This window comes from Schistocerca piceifrons, chromosome 1 (assembly GCF_021461385.2).
Source record: "Schistocerca piceifrons isolate TAMUIC-IGC-003096 chromosome 1, iqSchPice1.1, whole genome shotgun sequence".
Taxonomy (NCBI): domain Eukaryota; kingdom Metazoa; phylum Arthropoda; class Insecta; order Orthoptera; family Acrididae; genus Schistocerca; species Schistocerca piceifrons.
The window spans coordinates 516,279,227-516,300,875 of record NC_060138.1 but is presented as its reverse complement, the minus strand read 5'-3'; the positions used below and the strand labels follow the sequence as shown (position 1 = coordinate 516,300,875).

Genomic DNA, 21,649 nt, shown 5'->3' with positions numbered 1-21,649 from the left:
TCTCTTTCAAATTCTGAAGGTGGCAGGGGTAAAATACAGGGAGCGAAAGGCTATTTACAATTTGTACAGAAACCAGATGGCAGTTATAAGAGTCGAGGGGCATGAAAGGGAAGCAGTGGTTGGGAAAGGAGTGAGACAGGGTTGTAGCCTCTCCCCGATGTTATTCAATCTGTATATTGAGCAAGCAGTAAAGGAAACAAAAGAAAAATTCGGAGTAGGTATTAGAATTCATGGAGAAGAAGTAATAACTTTGAGGTTCGCCGATGACATTGTAATTCTGTCAGAGACAGCAAAGGACTTGGAAGAGCAGTTGAACGGAATGGACAGTGTCTTGAAAGGAGGATATAAGATGAACATCAACAAAAGCAAAACGAGGATAATGGAATGTAGTCAAATTAAGTCGGGTGATGCTGAGGGAATTAGATTAGGAAATGAGACACTTAAAGTAGTGAAGGAGTTTTGCTATTTAGGGAGTAAAATAACTGATGATGGTCGAAGTAGAGAGGATGTAAAATGTAGACTGGCAATGGCAAGGAAATCGTTTCTGAAGAAGAGAAATCTGTTAACATCGAGTATAGATTTAAGTGTCAGGAAGTCGTTTCTGAAAGTATTTGTATGGAGTGTAGCCATGTATGGAAGTGAAACATGGACGATAACTAGTTTGGACAAGAAGAGAATAGAAGCTTTCGAAATGTGGTGCTACAGAAGAATGCTGAAGATAAGGTGGGTAGATCACGTAACTAATGAGGAGGTATTGAATAGAATTGGGGAGAAGAAAAGCTTGTGGCACAACTTGACTAGAAGAAGGGATCGGTTGGTAGGACATGTATTGAGGCATCAAGGGATCACAAATTTAGCATTGGAGGGCAGTGTGGAGGGTAAAAATCGTAGAGGGAAACCAAGAGATGAATACACAAAGCAGATTCAGAAGGATGTAGGTTGCAGTAGGTACTTGGAGATGAAGAAGCTTGCACAGGATAGAGTAGCATGGAGAGCTGCACCAAACCAGTCTCAGGACTGAAGACCACAACAACAACAACCCGTACACCCTATTTTTTAATCTTCCCCATTGCATGCAAATGTCGCACGATGGTGGAATGATCACAGTTCATCAAATCAGCCAGTTCTCTAGTACATTGACATGGATCATTCTGGATTAATGCGTTTAAACGATCTTCATGAAGTCCCCATGCCTTTATGAACGTGGGGGACCACTAATGTCAAAACGAGCCTCCTTAAAACGAGAAAACCATTTTATTGCCTTGCACTGTCCAGGGTTATTATCTCCATACACGGCGCAAATTTTTCTGGCCGCCTCCCTCTATTGATGACAAATAGAAGAATATGTTGGAAATATTCTGATTTCTCCATTTGGCACTCCATTTTCTAGCGTCCACAGCCCCACTATCTCCAAATGGCAATATGTGAACCAAAATAGCAACAGTGAACTAACTACAAATGGAAATGACTGTCAACAAATAAATCCATAGCAACCGGAATATCAACAGCGAAATAAAAACGCCATGAACTTATGCTCCAACCTATTATTTGTCTGGAGTATGGCCTTATATAGAAATGAAAGGTGGACGATAAATATTACTGAAAGTGATAAGAAAAGAATAGAAGCTTTTGAATCGTGGTCTTACAGAAAAATGCTGGAGATCAGATGAGTGAATATGATAATTAATAAACAGGTACTGAGCAGACTTAGGGAGAAAATAAATTGACAGTACAAATTCACTAAAAGGAGGAATAGGCAGGTAGGATTCATTATGATGCACAAAATAATAATTTGATGATGGAGGTAAGTTTGTGACGAGGGGGGTTGGTGCAAGGCGTGGTGGCGGGGCTTGGTAGATTAGAGAGAGAGAAAGGTTTTATAATTCCAAGCAGGTTCAGATGAATGTAGACTGCAATAGTTATGAGGAGATGAAGAGGATATATTAGGGCGGAGAGAGCCTAAAACCAGTTTTCTGATCGGAGACCACAGTAACGACAACAACCTACATTCCTTCAGCATTTCGTTATGATTTTTTCAACAAGGTCTCTGCCAAAGCATTTGGCAACCCAACGGCAATTAGTGCTGCATCATTTTATGATTTTGAAGAGTTGCGCTCTAACCTTCTTTCCTTTGGGAAACTCTCATTATTTACAAATCATATTTTCTGCAACAGCCTGCGAATGTCGTATCGAAATTTTACTTTTATAGGCATATATGTTTTAGAAAGCGCTAGATTGTACATCTGTGTTTCCTGACTGCAGACGCAAACATGAAACGAACAGTATGTGGTACAGGGTGACAATTATTGAACTATATGACAAAAACGTAAATTAGTTACAAACTACGGCGTGCACTCACTTTATTCAACATGTAAGCCTCACTACAGATACTCGGATTCAGGTTATCACCTATTCGATATGCCTGCCATCATTGGCAATGATGTGACGCAGACGAATCGCGAAATTCTGCATGACCCGCTGAAGTGTCGGAACATCGATGCAGTCGATGACCTCATGAATGGCTGTTTTCAGCTCAGCAATGGTTTTGGCGTTATTGCTGTACACCTTGTCTTTAATATAGCCCCACAAAAAGGAGTCGAAAGTGTTCACATCCAGAGAGAGAATATGCTGGCCAATCGAGACCCATGCCAATGGCCTCTCGTGACCGCAGAGCCAGAATGCAGTTCCCAAAGTGCTCCTCTAAGACATCAAACACTCTCCTGCTTCGATGGAGTCGACCTCGGTCTTGCAGGAACCACATCTTGTCGAAATCAGCGTTACTTTGGATAAGGGAGATGAAATCATCTTCAAATCCTTCTCGTACCGTTTGGTAGTCACCGTGCCAGCAAGGAATATCGCACCGATTATTCCTTGACAGGACATTGCACACCACACAATCACCTGTTGAGGGTTAAGAGACTTCTAGATCGCAAAATGCGGATTCTCAGTCGCCCAACTGCACCAATTTTGCTTATTCAGAATGAAATTTTGACTCTGCAGCGAAGTGTGCGCTGATATGAAACTTTCTGGCAGATTGAAACAGTGTGCCGGGCCTAGACTCGAACTCCGGACCTCTGCCTTTCGCGGGCAAGTGCTCTACCGTCTTCTTTTTTTTATCGTTGTGTTTGGTCGTTGCGGCCGTCACATGACATCCGGTCAAGTCCGTATGTTGATCCTTCCACTCAGTTTTTTATTACAGAGGCCAACCAGCTCTCTGACCGAACACGCTGAGCTACCGTGCCGGCATCCGTCTGAGCTACCCATGCACAACGCACGCCCCGTCCTCACAGCTTTACTTCTACCAGTACCTCGTCTCCTACCCTCCAAACTTCACAGAAGCTCTCCTCCCAAGCTCGAGCCTCGGTCCAGCACACAGTTTTAATCTGTCAGGAAGTTTCAATTTTGCTTATTGACGAACGCATCCAAATGAAAGTGGGCTTCGTCGCTAAACCAAAAGAAACCATGCACATACTAATTCCCATCATGCTCCGCGGCCAACCGTGCACTTTGAACGTCCTAACGCAAACCTTTCAGAAGTTATGACGATTTTATTTCATGTAGTTCGGTAATCGTCATCCTGTTATGTAGTTCACTAAGGATTCAAAATATCTTAGATAATCAATATACAGCAAATTGCTCCCCTTCTATCATCCCAACTAAAGTGATTGCTTTGATGTGAAACGCTTTCATTTAAACACGTTTCCTGTTGCCCAATTGTCATCCTTGGCGAAATGTAGATTATGAACACGTGATCTACATCCAAATTCACGTCTATGTGTGTGCTCTACAATCCACCTTTCGGTGTGAGGCGGAGGGCAGATGTTGTACCACTGCTATTTCACCCTTTCCCTGTTCCATTCGCGAATGGGTGTTGCGAAAATAAGCTTGCCTCTAAGTCTCCATGCTAATTCAAATTTCTCTGATTTTCTCGTCTGAGTAGTTCTTGAAATGTATCTGGATAAAGTAAAACGTTGTACGCTCCTACCCGGCAAATGATCTCTCGAAATTTTAACAACAGACCTAACCGTCATGAACATTACCTCCTTTGTAGCGTCTGCCACGGAGTTTATTGGCCATCTCCGGAACTATTTCGTCTACTGGAACTACGAGGACGCAGTGTAGGTAAATTACCCAGTCTATGTAATCCGACCTAGGAATTCAAATATTCATTATACCTATATCTTCGCAATACTCGTCTGATTGCAAGTCCTCTTCATGAGAACACCCAGTCTGTTAATATTTATCAGATCACGCAATACTTCTTTTCATTCCAGCTTGCTGACTGTTTACTTCGTCTTTGATAAATTTAACTAGACAGCTCTGTCCTCAGCAAGTATAAATTCTGCTTCATTCTCTGGTAAAATTTATTTTCAGGCTGTAAAGTTCTTATCCAAAACGAATGTCCCTTATTCTGGAATTTTCCAGTTGTTATGCTAACTCCCATGATGAAAGTTCCGCTCGTTTCTTTCTAGGGTAATCGGTTCGTCAAATTTCTTTCCTTTAAGGACATTCATTTATGTAAACATGGATTGTTGAACATGAAGTAAGGAAAGAGAAGGAAACTGGTCGCAGCATATTCAAACTAACTATTTCTGCAGTCAACTGCAGTTTATTTAGAAAAACCACTGTAAATTTAATTACAATTCGCTGACAGGGATTTGAACCCCTCTCCTGTCGAATACGACTGCAGTGTCTTTACCACTGAGATCCTCCATACCTAGCAAGGTTCAAAGCTATGACAATTGTCTCTTTGCAGTGTTTCTGTAATTTCTGTAGGAGCTTAACAGCTATCGTAGCCATTGAGGCCCACATGAAATCTCCCTTCTTCTTCGGGCCCACATGAAATCTCCCATCTGCTTCGCTCATAAGAGCAGTTTTAGTACTGCGTTCATTTGAACCCTGTATTGCTGGAGTAATTCTGAAATCGCCACAATTTACATTAATAAACGGGGTAAATTTCTGAAAATCGCAGGTATATGAATTAAAGAAGTTCAGTGTTACGGTTCCGAAGCCCCAAAGTATAGATTGAACAAGATTTACTTTGATTCAACTGCACTGACGAAAAAAAAAAAAAAAAAATAATCACAACACCGAGGAGGAGTTGTGTGACATAAACGAAAATTGGTAGGCGTGTTTCTACATCTGAAAGATGTCTATTCAAATTTCGCGCCAGTCGGATAAGAGTAGCCCTAATAGAGCCACAATGAGGATGCAAATCAGGTTTGCTTTAAATACCTTTTGTAACTGTTGTTAAGTGTTAGTTACCATTGAGATTTTAGGTTGGACATGGTGAGTCAAGAATGCCTTTAAGGCGACAAAGACGTCATTATCAACACCTCACTGCGTTTGAACGAGGTCGTGTAATAAGGCTACGAGAAGCTAGATGTTCCTTCTGCGATGTTGCAGAATGCCTTGGCAGAAATGAAGCCGCTGTACATGACTGCTGGCAGCGGTAGTCGCGAGAATGTACGGTCTCAAAACGTCCGGGCTCCGGACGGCCGTGTGGCACTATCGAGAGGGAAGACATCGTGTTTGGTGTATGGCTCTGGCACATCGTACTGCATCCGCAGCAGCAATCTGAGCAGCAGTTGGGACCACAGTGTCGCGACGAACTGTTACAAATCGATTACCACCGCCATTTGTGACTTCAGTGGTGTCAAGCGAGAGCTAATTGGAGGGCGGGGTGGAGGTCTGCTGGTTCTGCCTTGGTGCCAGTGATGGCCATGTGTTGGTAAGGAGGATGCCAGTTGAAGGTCTGCAACCAACCTCTCTGTATGCGACACACACTGAACCTGCACATGGGGTTGTGATCTGGAGTGCAATGGCAGCAGGAGCACTGTCGTGGTTATCCCACGCACCCTTATCGCAAATTTGTACGTCAGTCTGGTGATTTGGCATGTTGAGCCGCAATTCATGAACAGCATTCCAAGTTTCTTTTCCAACAAGATAACGCTCGCCCACATAACGCTGTTGTAACCCAACGTGCTCTACAGAGCATCGACATGTGGCCATTGCCTGCTCGATCACAAGGTCTGTCTCCAATTGAGCACATGGGATATCACCGGATAACAACTCCAGCTCATCCACAGCCTGCATTAGTCGCCCCTGTATTGACTAACCACATGCAACAGGGATGGAACTCCGCCCCCAAACTGAAATCTGACACCTATGCAACTTAACACAATGCAAGCACATTTGCATGCTTGCATTCAACATTCTGGCGGTTACACAGGTTACTAATGTACCAGCATTTCACATTTGCAAATGCTTATCTCACGCTTACATTAACTTGTGATCTTGCAACGTTAATCACTTAAACCTTGACAAATGTATTGGCAAATGTATTCGCGAAATTTCATTACTCTACATAAATTAATTTTTGGTGTTGCCACTATTTTCATTCAGTTTATCACACGATGAGCTTGCTGCCGTTTAGTTTTTGTGGCTTTTTTTGCCATTTTACATAGTCGTTCACGAGACTCCGTGTTTGGCCGGCCGGGGGCCGGGGTGGCCGAGCGGTTCCAGGCGCTTCAATCTGAAACTGCGCTTGCTACGGTCGCAGGTTCGAATCCTGCCTCGGGCATGGATGTGTGTGATGTTCTTAGGTTAGTTAGGTTTAAGTAGTTCTGAGTTCTAGGGGACTGATGACCTCGGATGTTAAGTCCCATAGTGCTCAGAGCCATTTGAACCATTTGAACTCCGTGTTTGGCTGTTTTGATCCCAGACCAAAACTTAGAATTCCACAGAATTGAAACAGCAATTGTAAATGAAGCAGTTTGGAATAACGGTATGCAGAATAATTACAGTACCAATCGAAAGTCTTAGAACCATTCTAAAGCGCTATGAGTGGGCTATGAAAACAAAACAAAGGCTACAAAAATCATATCTGTAACATAAAATGTAGTTGTAAATCTGGGGAAAAGAAAGATTCTCGTAATTTCAGAAGTAAGTAGCAGGATATATGTAAAGTAAACCAGCGCACAGTGATTTCGGAGTAACAGTGAGATGGCTTATTTTGGCCATGGACTTGAAATCACTTGATGGAATTCATAAAACTATTTAAGTATTCACGTTTAAAAACCGCAAATCAGTGTCAGTGTCCCAAATCAATATCGTTTCTCTTTCGTGTGCACAGGAAACAGCATTAAAATAATTGTTCTTTTCGATTGACAGTTTGCTTATAGGATTAACTCTCGGGGTCATGGGCCAGGTTGACGTTCGAATAGGTCTCTTAAATTTCTGCCTGCTCAAGTGTATTGCCTTGTGAAAACATCAGTTTTTATTGCATTTATCTGATTATGTTATGCTAGTATGCGCAAGCTACGTGGAACTACTAACGACCGCAGCTCAACAACGTTCGTTACCCTAAACTGTGTGCAAAGGATACTGAACGAGACTCTTAACAGAGCGCTGACGAAACGTGGGGCATTCCAATCAACGTTCGTCCATAAGCACGAGAGATCTTACGGACAATGTGGCACAGGAATTAAAGATACGGGTTGAGATGTACGCCCTAGTTGGAGAGATAGAATTGAAGTTCACGGCCATTTCTCCTACGTTGCCCGTCCAATGGAGCTTTAAGGGGTATCTACTTGTGCTTCTCGTCGCAAGTACTCATCTCTTCCAACTTTAGTTCTGTACAGGGAACGTCAGAAGGAGTTATTAAAGGCGTATGTGAGTGTTTTATTTCTTAATCGCATTTCGCTTTTAGTGCAATCGTCACAAGGCAATGAAGTATTACTAGAAACTGTAAATATCTAGTAAAATAAAATAAATGCTTGTTTCTGCAAGGCGCACCTGTATATGGTTGATATACGTCTTTCGCGTTCGTCAGTGGTCGTTATTCACAAATTTACTTGTGTACCATCCTCCATTGGCACAGAGTCTATTTTCTTCCACTTCTTCTGCAGGCTTCTCATTTGCTACGGCGGTGCATAACAGCCGCGTATGTTTCTCTTTATATTGGTTGTTTAGTTCGTAAGACATTGTCAAAAATAGTTTACACCAACTGATCAGAGTTCACAGTCTCGTTTAAATTTGACTATCGAGAAAGCACCTACTTTTCTGTCTATTCGTCGTTACTTCAATGAACAATACTTTTAACGTGAAGTGCTAAGCTATACCTCGTACAGTAACACGACTTCCGCGATAGGTGGAACAGAGCGATAACCGTGTAGGTCGAATTCGCTGAAGTCGGTGTCCAATTTTGCGTATTAATACATACAAATTGTGTTCATTTGGGACCAGAGATTAAAGAAAACAAGGTAATTTATAAGAAAAACGTACAATAAAATATTCAACAATACAACAAATTATATTACGGTACAATATTGTAACAATGTACACCGAATACGTTGTGACGTAGAAAGCTTCATAAAAACAATGTCGCCTGACGAGCCAAATTTTTTCTTCTCACGCAAAATTTCCTCGTAGCATGCTAATCAAGTTTTTATTCCCCGTTTTCTAGCACTAATGAGCATTTATTGGAGTCTATTTTCTCTAAAATTTGTAAGGTAAAGGCACCAGAGAGATAATTGACGCTTCGGTTCATAATGGAAGCGAGACTAAAGAAAAATCAAGACACGTCCATAAGATTTGATGACCCGGAAAAAGCATTTGACATTGTCAAATGATACAAGATGTTCGAAATTCTGAGGGAAATAAGGGTGAGCTACAGAGAGAGAGAGAGAGATGGGTAATATACAACATGAACAAGAGCCAATAGGGAATAATAAGAGTGGAAGACCAAGAACGAAGTGCTCGGATTAAAAATGATGTAACACACTAACACAGGGATGTAGTCTTTCGCCCCTACTGTTCAATCTATACAACGAAGAAGTAATGATGAAAAAAAAAAGAATGATTCAGGAGTGGAATTAAAATTCAAGGTGAAATTACAATCACACAATTCGCTGAAGACATTGCTATCATCAGTGAAAGTGAAGAAGAATTACATGATCTGCTGAAGAGTATGAAGGGTCTAACGAGTACAGAATAAGGATTGAAAGTAAATCAAAGGTGAAAGTAATGAGAAATATCGGGAATGAGGCCAGCGAGAAACTTAACATCAGGTTTGATGCTCACGAAATAAAGTTAAGGAATGCTACTACGTAGGCAGCAATGTAACCAATGACGGATGGAACAAGGACATCAAAAGCAGACTAGCACTGGCAAAATGGGCATTCCTGGCCAAGAGAAGTCTTCTTCAAATTAAGGCCTATGTGTGTGTTTTTTTTTTTTTTTTGCGTCATCAGTCTTCTGATTGGTCTGATGCTGCCCGCCACGAATTATTCCTCTCCTGTGCCTACCTCTCAATCTCAGAGTAGCACTTTCAACCTATGTCCTCGATTATTTACTGGATACATTCCAATTTCTGTCTTCCTCTACAGTTCTTGCCCTCTACAGCTCCCTCTAGGACCATGGTAGTCATTCCCCAATGTCTTAATACATGTCCTATCATCCTGTTCCTTCTCCTTGTCAGCGTTTTCCACATATCCATTTCCTCTCAGATTCTGCACAGAACCTCCTCATTCCTTACCTTGTCAGTCCACCTAATTTTCAACATTCGTCTGCAGCACCACATCTCAAATGCTTCGATTCTCTTCTGTTCCGGTTTTTCCACAGTCCATGTTTCACTGTCATGCAATGTTGAGCTTCAAACGTATATACTCAGAAATTTCTTTCTCAAATTAAGGCCTATGTTTGATACTGGTAGACTTCTCTTGGCCAGGAATGCCGTTTGCTCCATTGCTAGTCTGCTTTTGGTGTCCTCCTTGCTCCGTCCGTCATTGGTAATTTTGTTGCCTAGGTTGTAAAATTCCGTATCTTCATCTACTTCGTGACCATCAATCCTGATGTTAAGTTTCTCGCTGTTCTCACTTCTGCTACTTCTCATCACTTTCGTCTTTCTTCGATTTACTCTCCATATTCTGTACTCATTAGGCTGCTCATTCCATTTAGCAGATCTTGTAATACTTCACATTCACTCGCGTTAGCAATGTCATCAGCGAATCGTATCATTGATATTATTTCACCTTGGATTTTGATTCCACTCCTGAACCTTTCTTTTATTTCCACATTGCTTCTTGGCTGTATAGATTGAACAGTAGGGGCGAAAGACTACATCGCTGTCTTACATCCTTTCTAATCCGAGCTCTTCGTTCGTGGTCGTTCACTGTTATTATTCGCTCTTGGCTCTTGTACATATTGTATATTACCCGTCTCTCCCTATAGCTTACCCCTATTTTTCTCTGAATTCCGAACGTCTTGCACCGCTTTACAATGTTGAACGCTTTTTTTCAGGTCCACAAATCCTATGAACGTGTCTTGATTTTCCTTTAGTCTTGCTACCATTATCAACCGCAACGTCAGAATTGACTCTCCGATGACTTTATCTTTCCTAAAGACAAACTGATCGTCATCTAACACATCCCCAATTTTCTTTTCCATTCTTCTGTGTATTATTCTTGTCAGCAACTTGGATGCATGAGATGTTAAGCGATTATTGTGCGATAATTCTCGCACTTCTCAGCTCTTAAAGTCTTCGGAACAGTGTGGATGATATTTTTCCGAAAGTCAGATGGTATGTCGCCAGACGCAAACATTCTACACACCAACGTGAATAGTTGTCTTGCTGATTTTAGAAACTCTGGTGGAATGTTATCCATCCCTTCTGCTGTAATTGATCTTAAGTCCTCGAAACCTCTCTTAAATTCTGATTCTAATACTGGATTTCCTAACCCCTCTAAATCGACTCCTGTTCCTTCTTCTATCACATCAGACAAATCTTCTCTCTCATCCGCTATCTCCTCTGCATTTAAGAATGGAATTCCCCTTGCACTCTTAATGTTACCACTCTAGGTATCAAACATAGGCCTTAATTTGAGGCAGAAATTTCTGAGAATGTACGGTTGGAGCTCAGCGTTTTATAGTACAGCAACATGGTCTGTGGGAAAACCGGAACAGAAAGAATCGAATCATTAGAGATGTGGCGCTGCAGACGAGTATTGAAAATTTGGACCGATAAGGTGAGGAATGAGGTGGTTCGACGCAGAATCGGGGAGGAAAAGAATATGTGGAAAACACTGACAAGAAGAAGGGGCAGGATAATATGACATCTGTTTGGTCATCAGGGAATAACTTTCATGCCACTAGAGGGAGCTGTAGAGAGTAAAATCTATAGAGGAAGACAGACTGGAATATATCCATCAAGTGATTGAGAACTTAAGTTGCAAGTGCTGCTCTGAGATGAAGAGATTGGCACAGCAGATGAATTCGTGGCGGGCCGCATCAAAACCCTTTTTCAACTGAACTGAGGCCTTACGTCAAGTCTGCAACTATCATTTCATCTTCTGATTGAGCTGTAAACAGGTTATTCAGTGTTTTGCTCTCGCTCGCGCATTTCAGTAAACTCATCAATGGTTAGCTACTGATTGTGTGAATTCAACAGTTCTTGAAAGTGATCGCCACCCACCTCTAAATTTGTCTGACAAGAATGACTCCCTGGTCAGTCGATTGAAGCATACACATATTCGGTGGCAAAAATACAACTGTCACATGTGAGTCGAAATTAATTAGAGCAACAGGAGGATGTCCTAGTGCGATGTCGTTTAATATCACGTTAAGTGGGATTTGTTTTAACTGTCAGTAACGTTCGACTTAAGGTATGAAGTGATGACCAAACCAGTCCTCAAAAATGGAAGCTGTCACCTAAGCTTTAGCATTCGACTTCCAGATTACAGGAAACCTAGCTTTCGATTTATTTTTTAATGCTCTTGGATTTTCTAAGCGATATACTAAGAGAGATTTGAATCTACAATCATAGCTGCATTCGCCAATTACAATGACTTTTGAATCGGCTACACCAACCGTTACTAGCTTTAAGCGTTCATCTTTAGCCGCCTCCCCAGCTTCTTCTTTCAGTCTCTCAAAAATCAGCTTAGCTTGAGAGCAAACCGTCTTCTGATCAACAGAACAATTTTTCATTCTTACTTGATTATCACACCATAATTTTAACGTTGTTTTCACCTGAGCGATAATACCTTGACGTTTACCAATGACTCTTGAATTCAAAGACTAAGCATTTTTCACAGCTTCCAGTATTTTTCCTTTATCTTTTATAATTGTTCTGACTATTGATACCGGTAAATCAAACTTCTTTGCCAAATTTTAATTTTTGTATCGAGTACTTTGATAATATTAAGATCAAATTCCAAAGTTAATGATTTCCTTTTCTTGTTGATGCAAATGAATCAGTTCTGTTTTGTTTAGATGATATATCAATCAAGCCATCTCTGTGGATAAAACGATTCCGCACGAAACTGTGTAGGCGGAGCGGTGAATAGAGGTGCGCAGCACTCAAACAAACGAATCGCGTTAACTCCGATCTGCGTAAAACGGGGCACTAAATGTATTTTGAGGTGAATATGGGCAGTTTATGAAATTATGACGAACGTCAAACCAAGTTAGGTACAGCAACAGCAACTTTGTTACCACGCCGCCTCCGTAGCCGAGGTTGCACCCGGACGCTGTATTTCTGTGTTTCTTTTTTTGTTTTGTAGGGAAGCTGAATATGGAGGTAACAAGATAGAATCCCCGCGTTGTAAGTAAATTATCACCGTAATTATGTCAGCAACGGGAGGAGAGGTGATGCTATACAGTTCTACAGTCAAACCTCCACCCAGTGTCTTGTATAGCTGATGACATGTGACACTGATGAGCCACCCGTCGGAGGGGGATGAACTCGGCGGCTCCATTGGCACAAATTTAAAGGAGTGGGCTATCCTCCGCTACCGGATTTCACTATATTTTGACAACGACTAATGACATCCGACATTTTCGTGCCAGTCTAGGTGTATTGTGTGTCTTAGTGACTTATTTGGTATTCCTTCTCCAGAGAGGAAATGCAGACTGTAAATAATTATACCCAGTATTCCATTTTTCTTTCGACTTTAATATAAAAATAAGTAGGCCCTCTTTTCTCCAAAAAACATGACGTAGTGCACCCCCAACGCTATTCATACTTATCGCTTGATCCAGCTATACGCACACAAGAGAGGTGGCGCAGTGAACACACTGGATTCGCGGTTCAAACCCTCGTCCAGCCATCCTGATTTAGGTTTTTCGTGGTTTCCCTAAATCGCTGCAGGCAAATGCAAGAATGGTTCCTTTGAAAGGGCACAGCGGATTTCCTTCCCCATCCTTTTCTAATCCGAGCTTGTGCTCCATCTCTAATGACCTCGTTGTCGATGGGACGTTAATCGCTAATCACCTCCTCCTCCAGATATACATACTGCAGTCATCCAACACGGTCATCTGCCTCAAGACACGACACTCATATGTTATACCACTTTAGATCACAGCAACGGAACTTATTAATAAAATGTCGCCCAGATAATCTGAGAATGTGTACTAGAGCGGTTTTCGAACCCAGATCCGTCACTAAGTTAACTGTCAAATCACACCACATGAACCGATTCAAAGCATCAACTTATTACACAGTTTCAGATGGTCACATATGATCAACGCACCACATACCAGACAGTAAAGGGTTCACCCTCTGTAACAACACTGAGGTCGTCGGGAATTCAGAAACTCCCTTCCATCCTGCCTCTTGGCGGTGCTAGCACTGTCGGTGAGCTTCTGTGTGGTTTCGAAGGGAAGGAGAGGAGCCAGTGGCAAAGTTGAAGCTAAGATTCTGTCCTTGAGGTTGTGTGTGTGTGTGTGTGTGTGTGTGTGTGTGTGTGTGTGTGTGTGTGTTGTAGAGCCCTGAGCCCTTCAGCGCAAGTGTGAGACAAGTTACGCACACATAGCACATTGAAATATTACTTATTCGGGAGTTTATTTCTAGCACTCTAATAATCATAGTCAGTTGTTAACACTTGCCAACCAGAAGTAAATGTGTTAGACAGGTTCGGGGACTAGTGAGGAAGTATGTTAATCCTTTTACTGACTGATCTTACAGTTAATCTCCCTAGTACATCGAGAAACATCTCAAAATGTTCTCTTCCAGTGGACGACATCTCCTATTGCATTTATCTCTGTTCAGACACAATGTTACCTGTTGCAGTTTTCCTGAAGAGCTCCTGATTTCATATCCATCTCATCTGTTCTACAGATTTTGTTTTTAACCAATATCACACTTTGTTAAATCCAAAGGACATAACTTTTGACATAACCGCATTATTTCCCATTATGTACTTGTAGGAGGCGTTTCAAAAGCTGCTGTACTTCCCAAATATCCTGTTTGTCTGTTATTTGCCTCGCAGCAATGGAAAAGTTACAAGACTGAGTCCTTCAATCCACACACTACAGCCGTGGACCGCTTTAAAAACAAGCAAACTATTCTACACCCTTGTGCAAAACTGAAGGGCGAAAGTAATTATCGGATGATGTGGCACTGCCAAGTAACATAGCTCGATGTAACGAGGAACACACATGTATAGAAAGCACACCTACTGTACAATACAGAAGGTAATTAAAAGAAGTATGCAATGTGACGGGCAGAAGTGACACTTTTATTCAAGGACAATAATTGCATTGCAGTCACCGTGATTCATAATGCTTCCTCGGGACATTGTAAATGGATGGATGTGTTTCTTAATAGGATGTGTGACCACGACGGACAGCAATGCATGCTCTGCAACGTCTCCCTGCTCTACTTAGAGATTCCTGACAAAGGAGCAGGTAGACAAAAGGCATTTATTACAGTTATCCTGGGAAAAACGAAGTTATTAGTTCGCAAGGACCGTTATTTACTCACGTTTTTAATTTAATTATAAAACAAAGCATTATTTCGTTTGCAAAGCTTGCAACAGGATCCTGTAAGAACTCGCACTAGACGTTGAGGTTCTATACTTTGAAAAATGTCGTAGAAAGTTTATCGAATTAGACAGGTTACAATATACAGCCTTTATGTACTACTGAGGTTATGATTTAACCTTTAGGCGACGGTATATGACACATTAATGATAGTAAATACAATAATAATTATAAAGTCAAATAAATGTGCTATTATAAGTTATGAAAAGTTCACACATTGGATTCCGCAGCTATCCTAAATTTTAAAAAAGATCCATGCAGTTAATTTTACAAAATTGTTTAAGATTTCGTAGCCGTTTCTTGACAGACTGTCTGTTGAATTCTGTCTCAAGATCTTGGGGCAACATTTGCTTAATGATCCTTCTGACGTTTTGCCAGCTCAGTGGCTGGTATATTGTTAAAGATTCACCCTCCATTTCTGGTGGAGGGCTGATTCGAACGCGCGGTGGGAGATTGTACAAAGGGTGTTCCAGGAGAAATGGTCAGTATTTAGGGATATGACAGTAACGATCATTTGAAGCAAAAATTCTAGTAAACATGCGCTCTAAAATGCGTACTTGAAGATCTATGAACACTTTTTCATCTTCGATACTGTGAAACAAATCGCTTCTACTGCAAGCTCTTTTCTTCCATATTTTGAGAGGTGGCAGTATGTTATCTCTACTGAAAGCTCAAAGCTCTTAAGACATGTATTTTACAGCCCGTATTCATCAAACACTTTTGTTCCTAATGGTCGTCCCTGTCCGTTCCTCCAGGGACACCCCATATACCTGTCGCGCCAACGTCTTGACGGCTTTAACTAGTTGTTATCGCTGAGTTTCTCCCCTTGTTACCTGCAACAGCTGTTTGCTGCCGCGCGGGAATACAGAACCCGTTGTTTCATCTTCGTTGCTAAAACCATTGCCATGTTCGTGAATTTCTATGGCTTCCTTGAACAAACAGACGTGGTAGCCCTTCTCCACGGCGAGAGCCTGCATCTCACTCCGTGCCTGTCTGTAAGCAACTTTTGTTATGTCGTTGTTCTCTCACAGCACGTGTTCCACCACGGTCGATAAACCTACAATACCGGTTATGTTCAATGATCCCGGTATTGGTGGTTCGTTACTTTTATTGAAGCTACCACTGAATAAAACCCTCTTTCTCTATTTGACTCAGAACGCAGAACCAAACCTTTATCACAGTGCCTTACAACTCTGTAAAACTAACGAAGGAGAGAGACCAGTAAGGCTCTCAATTTGGAACACTGAGAGGTTCCAGGCTTTTCACGATGACGAAGAATCATTCTCCTTTGATAGCAAGACATTAATCATGAAGTAGCAGTTATTATTCGATCCGCGGGCTGTTCTATTGGATGATATGATGGCTGATTCTAGCTCCGTCATCATGAAGGGTTTCATAATTTGATGATCGTCATTGGTCGGTTCGAATCTCGTTTTCGGACGTTTGCAGGGTTAATCAGGACGGAAACCACATGATTAGGCATTTTGGCATCGTAGAGAGCCACCCATCCTTAACATTACAGAATCTTCGGTGTGTTGCCATATTGTCAATAATGGTTCAAATGGCTCTGAGCACTATGGGACTTAACAGCGGAGGTCATCAGTCCCCTAGAACTTAGAAATACTTAAACCTAACTAAGCTAAGGACATCACACATATCCATGCCCGAGGCAGGTTTCGAACCTGCGACCGTAGCGATCGCGCGGTTCCAGACTGAAGCGTCTAGAACCGCTCAGCCACTCTCGCCGGCTCGCACATGGAAATTAAACCTGTTGCATAGAACGTACTTTCTCAACAAGGCAATAGAATGAGGTAAGTATGTGCGCGCACAGCTAAACGTTGGTTACCAACTGTGGAAACCGGAAATTCTCGAAAGGGGGGGGGGGGGGGGTCGACATTAGGAGCGGTGGCAGAATTAGGTCCCCTAACCTTATCAGTCGAGTATCATTTATTTTTATATTTGTTTCTACACAGTCACATGAGCATTTCACAACGCTGTTGCTGCTTTTGGTTAGTCAGTAGTCATCTTCAGAACATGCACGGATCAGAATAACAAACTGAACATGAGAACGGTTGGTGTTGTCGGTTCGCCCCAAGCGCAACATGGTCTCAGTAGCAGCTGTGCATTTACACCGTGAGGACGTTCATGCGTACCCCAAGAACATGAAGCACTGAGTTTGCTTTGTATAACCATGAAAGTCTTATCGCATTCGTAAGCAGTTTCACAAGTTTTGTACAAGAAACCTACACCACTGAGAAAAAACATTGATTATGCCGTGTGGCTGGGGCCTCCCGTCGGGTAGACAGTTCGCCTGGTGTAAGTCTTTCGAGTTGACGCCACTTCGGCGACTTACGTGTCGATGAGGATGAAATGATGATGATACGGACAACACAACACCCAGTCCCAGAGCGGAGAAATTCTCTGGCCCAGCCGGGAATCGAACCCGGACCGTTAGGTACGACATTCCGTCGCGGTGACCACTCAGCTACCAGGGGCGGACAAACTGATTAGTAACGGCAGCTGAGATAGGGAAGTAGTATAACTGTGTACAGGAGAGAAGGTGTGACTCGCCTCGTACTCTGGTTGCAACTGCAACAGCTTAGCTGCGAGTCACTTTTGTTACCCTGATCCATGTATAAAGACACATGCTTCAAGCAGTTTCCGTTGTGACAACGCAGTAGTATCCACTAGCAACGTCTGCCTTCAGCCTGAAGATGACCAATGGCTGGTCGAAGCAGGCAATGGCATTGTGCAACGCTAATGTGATAGTTGAAATAAAAATGTAAAAACAAAAGAACGACAACACTGTCATTAGACTAGAATGCCTTATGGTACAGAATGCCTTTCGTTAAATACAGGTTGATTTTTTCTACCGTGTACAAACTCTAGGGATTGATTGATGAGAGGTTACGGAACAAAAAATTCTAAATAATTTATGACCGAGCGGTTCTAGGCGCTACAGTCTGGAACCGCGCGACCGCTACGGTCGCAGGTTCGAATCCTGCCTCGGGCATGGATGTGTGTCACGTCCTTAGGTTAGTTAGGTTTAAGTAGTTCTAAGTTCTAGGGGACTGATGACCTCAGCAGTTAAGTCCCATAGTACTCAGAGCCATTTGAACCATTTTTGTTCAAAGTACAGTGATTGATAATCTCGTTAGGGTGGGGGCACGATATGGATAGAACGGAAACTATGGGCAAAGTAGAAAATTATCTGAGACATAGAAAGGGCCACAAACTGTTACTCTTCTCAACTTGTTGCTGATTTACAGTTGCCAGTAACTGCCAGACGTGTAAGACAAATTTTTCCTCATGACAAACATCTTGCATTCAAGAAATAACTGCAGAAACACGCTCTAACATCTAAACATAAACAGGCGAGATTGGAATTTGGTGAAAAACATCTGTCATGATCTTCGGAATGGGATAAAGTGATCTTCATTACGAGGAGAAGAAGTTTGATTTAGATGGACAGGATGGATTTCAATATTATTAACATGATCAGAGAACAGAGCAGCAGGTAACAATGAGCAGAATTTTTTATGGTGGAAGTGTTATTATTTGAACAGACTTGAGTGGTGAAGTCACATTGCTTGGCTGAACACAACAATGAACTCCATCTTGCATACAGAGATGTTAGAGGCAGAATTGATTAGAACGTGTAAGAACCTAGGGAACGAAAGCATAATATTTCAACAAAACAATGAATCTGTGTGTGTTTCTTCTACAAACAATAAGTGGTTTGACGATAAAGATTTCATGTCTTTCCCTCGTCTGCACTTAGCCCGGATTTGAATACCATGGAAAATCTTTGGTGAATACTTGCAAGCCTGTTTATCGGAATGGAAGGCAATTTGAGACCGTATATGAGCTGAAAGAGCGACAGGAGCAGAGGGGCGACAATTTTACTGCAAGGCCTAACAAAATCAACGCCGAAGAGGTAGAGCGAATATTGGACAACATACTAACAATGCAGTAACACAACAGGAGAGTGCACTTATACCCGTTTCCATCCAGGAAATGCAAACGCCTGTTTTTTTGTTATTCATGTTATGAAAGAAACTATGTAATTCCTTTATGACTGTTTATGTCTTATATGCCTCTACTACTTCCATAGTAAATTCGATACATTTATGGTTCAGACATTGTACTGTTACTTCCGTGAACCCTGCCTTTATATTATTTCCTCTACTACTGTATCCGTTACCATTCTAATAAACTAATGAGTCCTCTCCGCTCGCCAAATCCCGTACAGATCCGCAGTAAGCTCTCCTCCAATCTCCCAGATGGAAGGTGTGGAAATTGCATCTGCTCAGCTCCGAGACGAAAAGAGAGGCAGCTTGAACAATTAAACAACGATATTGGCTGTTTAGATTGAAATAGAGACCCTGTGTCTAGTATGTTCCTACAAGACTTTAATTATTGAAAACAACACGAACATGTTCTCTTCTTACACGAGAGTAACTAGCCTCATAACAATAAAAGTGTATCTATTCGCAAAGGATTGCTGTGGGGTCTAGAATGAACTCCGAAACTTCTAGTAAGGGGGATGAATACTGTATTCATAGCTCTTCCTCTAGACTTAGCACTCACTTAAGCTCAGATGGCGTAGCGGGTAAGTCACTGGAAACGTCTTCGGGAGAAACGGGGTTGAAGTCCACGTTTGACTATCGCGAGTTTGGTTTTGATTATCACGCTATATCATTTCAGACGATTAGAGGACTGCTATTTGTCCAAATGTCGTAGTGTTGCACCTTGTCGCCGGTGGAGCATTAACGTAGTTTCTTTTCTTTCGTACTAGTAGATACGACATATTAGTGCACATAGAAATCTCTCTGTAAACCAGGGTCTCATATGGGTTCGTTTACCAAGTATTTTAAGAATGTGATTCAAGAAGTAATTAACTCTTGTGACAAAATGTTATCCACAGTCAGATAGAATAGTACCCCGTTGTGTGGAAGTAATACCCAACATAATTAATATTCTCACCACGCTGGTGCAAAAAGTTTCTGCATCGGTACGCCAAGTCATTTATGCCTGTATATGGCAAACAGGGGCACGTCATAACGGCGTGGAGAGCATGCACACCGGTTGTGATTCTCAAAACAGTCGTTGCTTCTTCGCTGGTAACCGTACGTACCAGCCGCTGGGTGACAGGTTTGGAACAGTTCTCAGGATCGTCCTTTAGCTCTCAAAGAAAACAACTTCAACTGACATCGATATTTTCGCATCTACGTCAGTTATTTTGATGGCCAAATAGCAGATCTAATATAGCACCCTTAAAGGCTCATATACTAATCAAACTGCACCAATATCGGCTGTTTTAATTCGTCTACGTACGATTATCCCTGTTTTAGTTTTCTTAATGTTCGTTTTATGGCATCTTTTCAAAACACTGCCCATTGCGTTCAACAGATTTTCTGAACTCTTACCGTCGCTGATAGAATTACTATGTCATCAGGAAATCTTAATTTTTTATTTCTTCTCCGAGAACGTTTATTCCCTTTTCCAAATTTATCTGTGGTATCTTTTATTTTTTGCTCTATATACAGACTGAATAACATGCGAACATGTCACTTAAGTGTATTTTGCCTTTACGATTCTGAAATTTCTACATCAACAGTGACGTTTAGTCTGTCATGAAAAAGTGACTGTGGTCGTTTGCTATTTAACGTCTGTTCTGCTCATTGTGGGCTTTCTTGTTATTTTTTTGCTTTGTACAGTATTTAATGAAATGTTATGCAACTTTTTTATTTAATAATTGTAATAGCTGGCCGTATCAGGTAGTGAATAAATAGTGCTGCTGTTTGGTGTTATTCTTCGATATTATTCTTCTGCCAGGATGACGACGGTGACTACGAGGGAGAGGACTTCATTACGGACGAGGAACCGGACATCCCGACGGACGTTCTGAAGATGGAGTACAGCGAGGATAGCCCGGTGGCGGGAGACAGCGCTGTGCTGGAGCGGTTCTCGGCGGACGGCGACAAGAAGCCTGCGCTGAAGCGCAAGCGCGGCTGGTCGGAGGAGACGCGGCTGGCGGACGCGTGCGGCCTGCTCAAGGCGGCGGTGACGGCGGGTGCATTGGCGCGGGACGATTGCGCCGTCTACGGCGAGCACGTGGCCAACAAGCTGCGCGCGCTCGACCACCGCACGCGCGCCATCGTGCAGCACGCCATCAACAACGTGCTGTTCGAGGCGGACATGGGCAAGTACAGCGAGGCGGGCGCGCCACACTTCCAGCCGGCGTACTACGAGTGCGCCACCCCTGCCGGCTTCCCGCCCGCCTGGGCGCCGCCCACGCCGCAGCCCCAGCAGGCCGCCGCCGCCGCGGCCGCCGCCGCCGCCATGATGTGCCCGCCGCCGCCTCCGCAGCAGGCGCCGGCCGGCGCGCAGGCGCACGCGTCGCCCACCGCCGCCTCTCAGCCCCCGCACCAGAGTCCGCGCGCCTGAACCGCGCCTCAGCCGCTGCCGTTCTCAGTGGTGCGCGGCACTCCTGCCAAACTGTGTACCCTCGCTAGGTCCCGTTACACTTTATTTCCGTTGTGTCAATTTTAGGTGAAATACGAGAGGAGTTGAAAAGTTCCCACGTTCGTCGGGAGATGAAAATTGTAAAAGTGTGATGAAAACCTGCAAGTTGACAATCTTACACGCTTTATTTTCTGCTTACTTTCGCCATTTCACAAACGAACACATTTTCCACCTGGTTTATTATTACATATTATCGCTTATTCCATGAATCTAAATCTTTCTTCATATTTCGGAAAATAAAGTAATTAGAAAGTGAAAGGTCTGGTAATATGAAGTACGTGGAACATAATTTGGACATACA

At 42.6% G+C, this 21,649-nt stretch overlaps 1 protein-coding gene across 1 annotated transcript in view; it reads left to right on the top strand.

The window, feature by feature from the left end:
• LOC124743995 overlaps window positions 1-21,270 on the top strand; it is a 30,841-nt gene extending 9,571 nt beyond the window's left edge. The window contains exon 2 of the mRNA XM_047248893.1: window positions 20,659-21,270. Coding sequence (XP_047104849.1) covers window positions 20,659-21,270 — 612 coding nt within the window. The remainder of the gene's footprint in view (window positions 1-20,658) is intronic.
• Window positions 21,271-21,649: the final 379 nt, after the last annotated feature.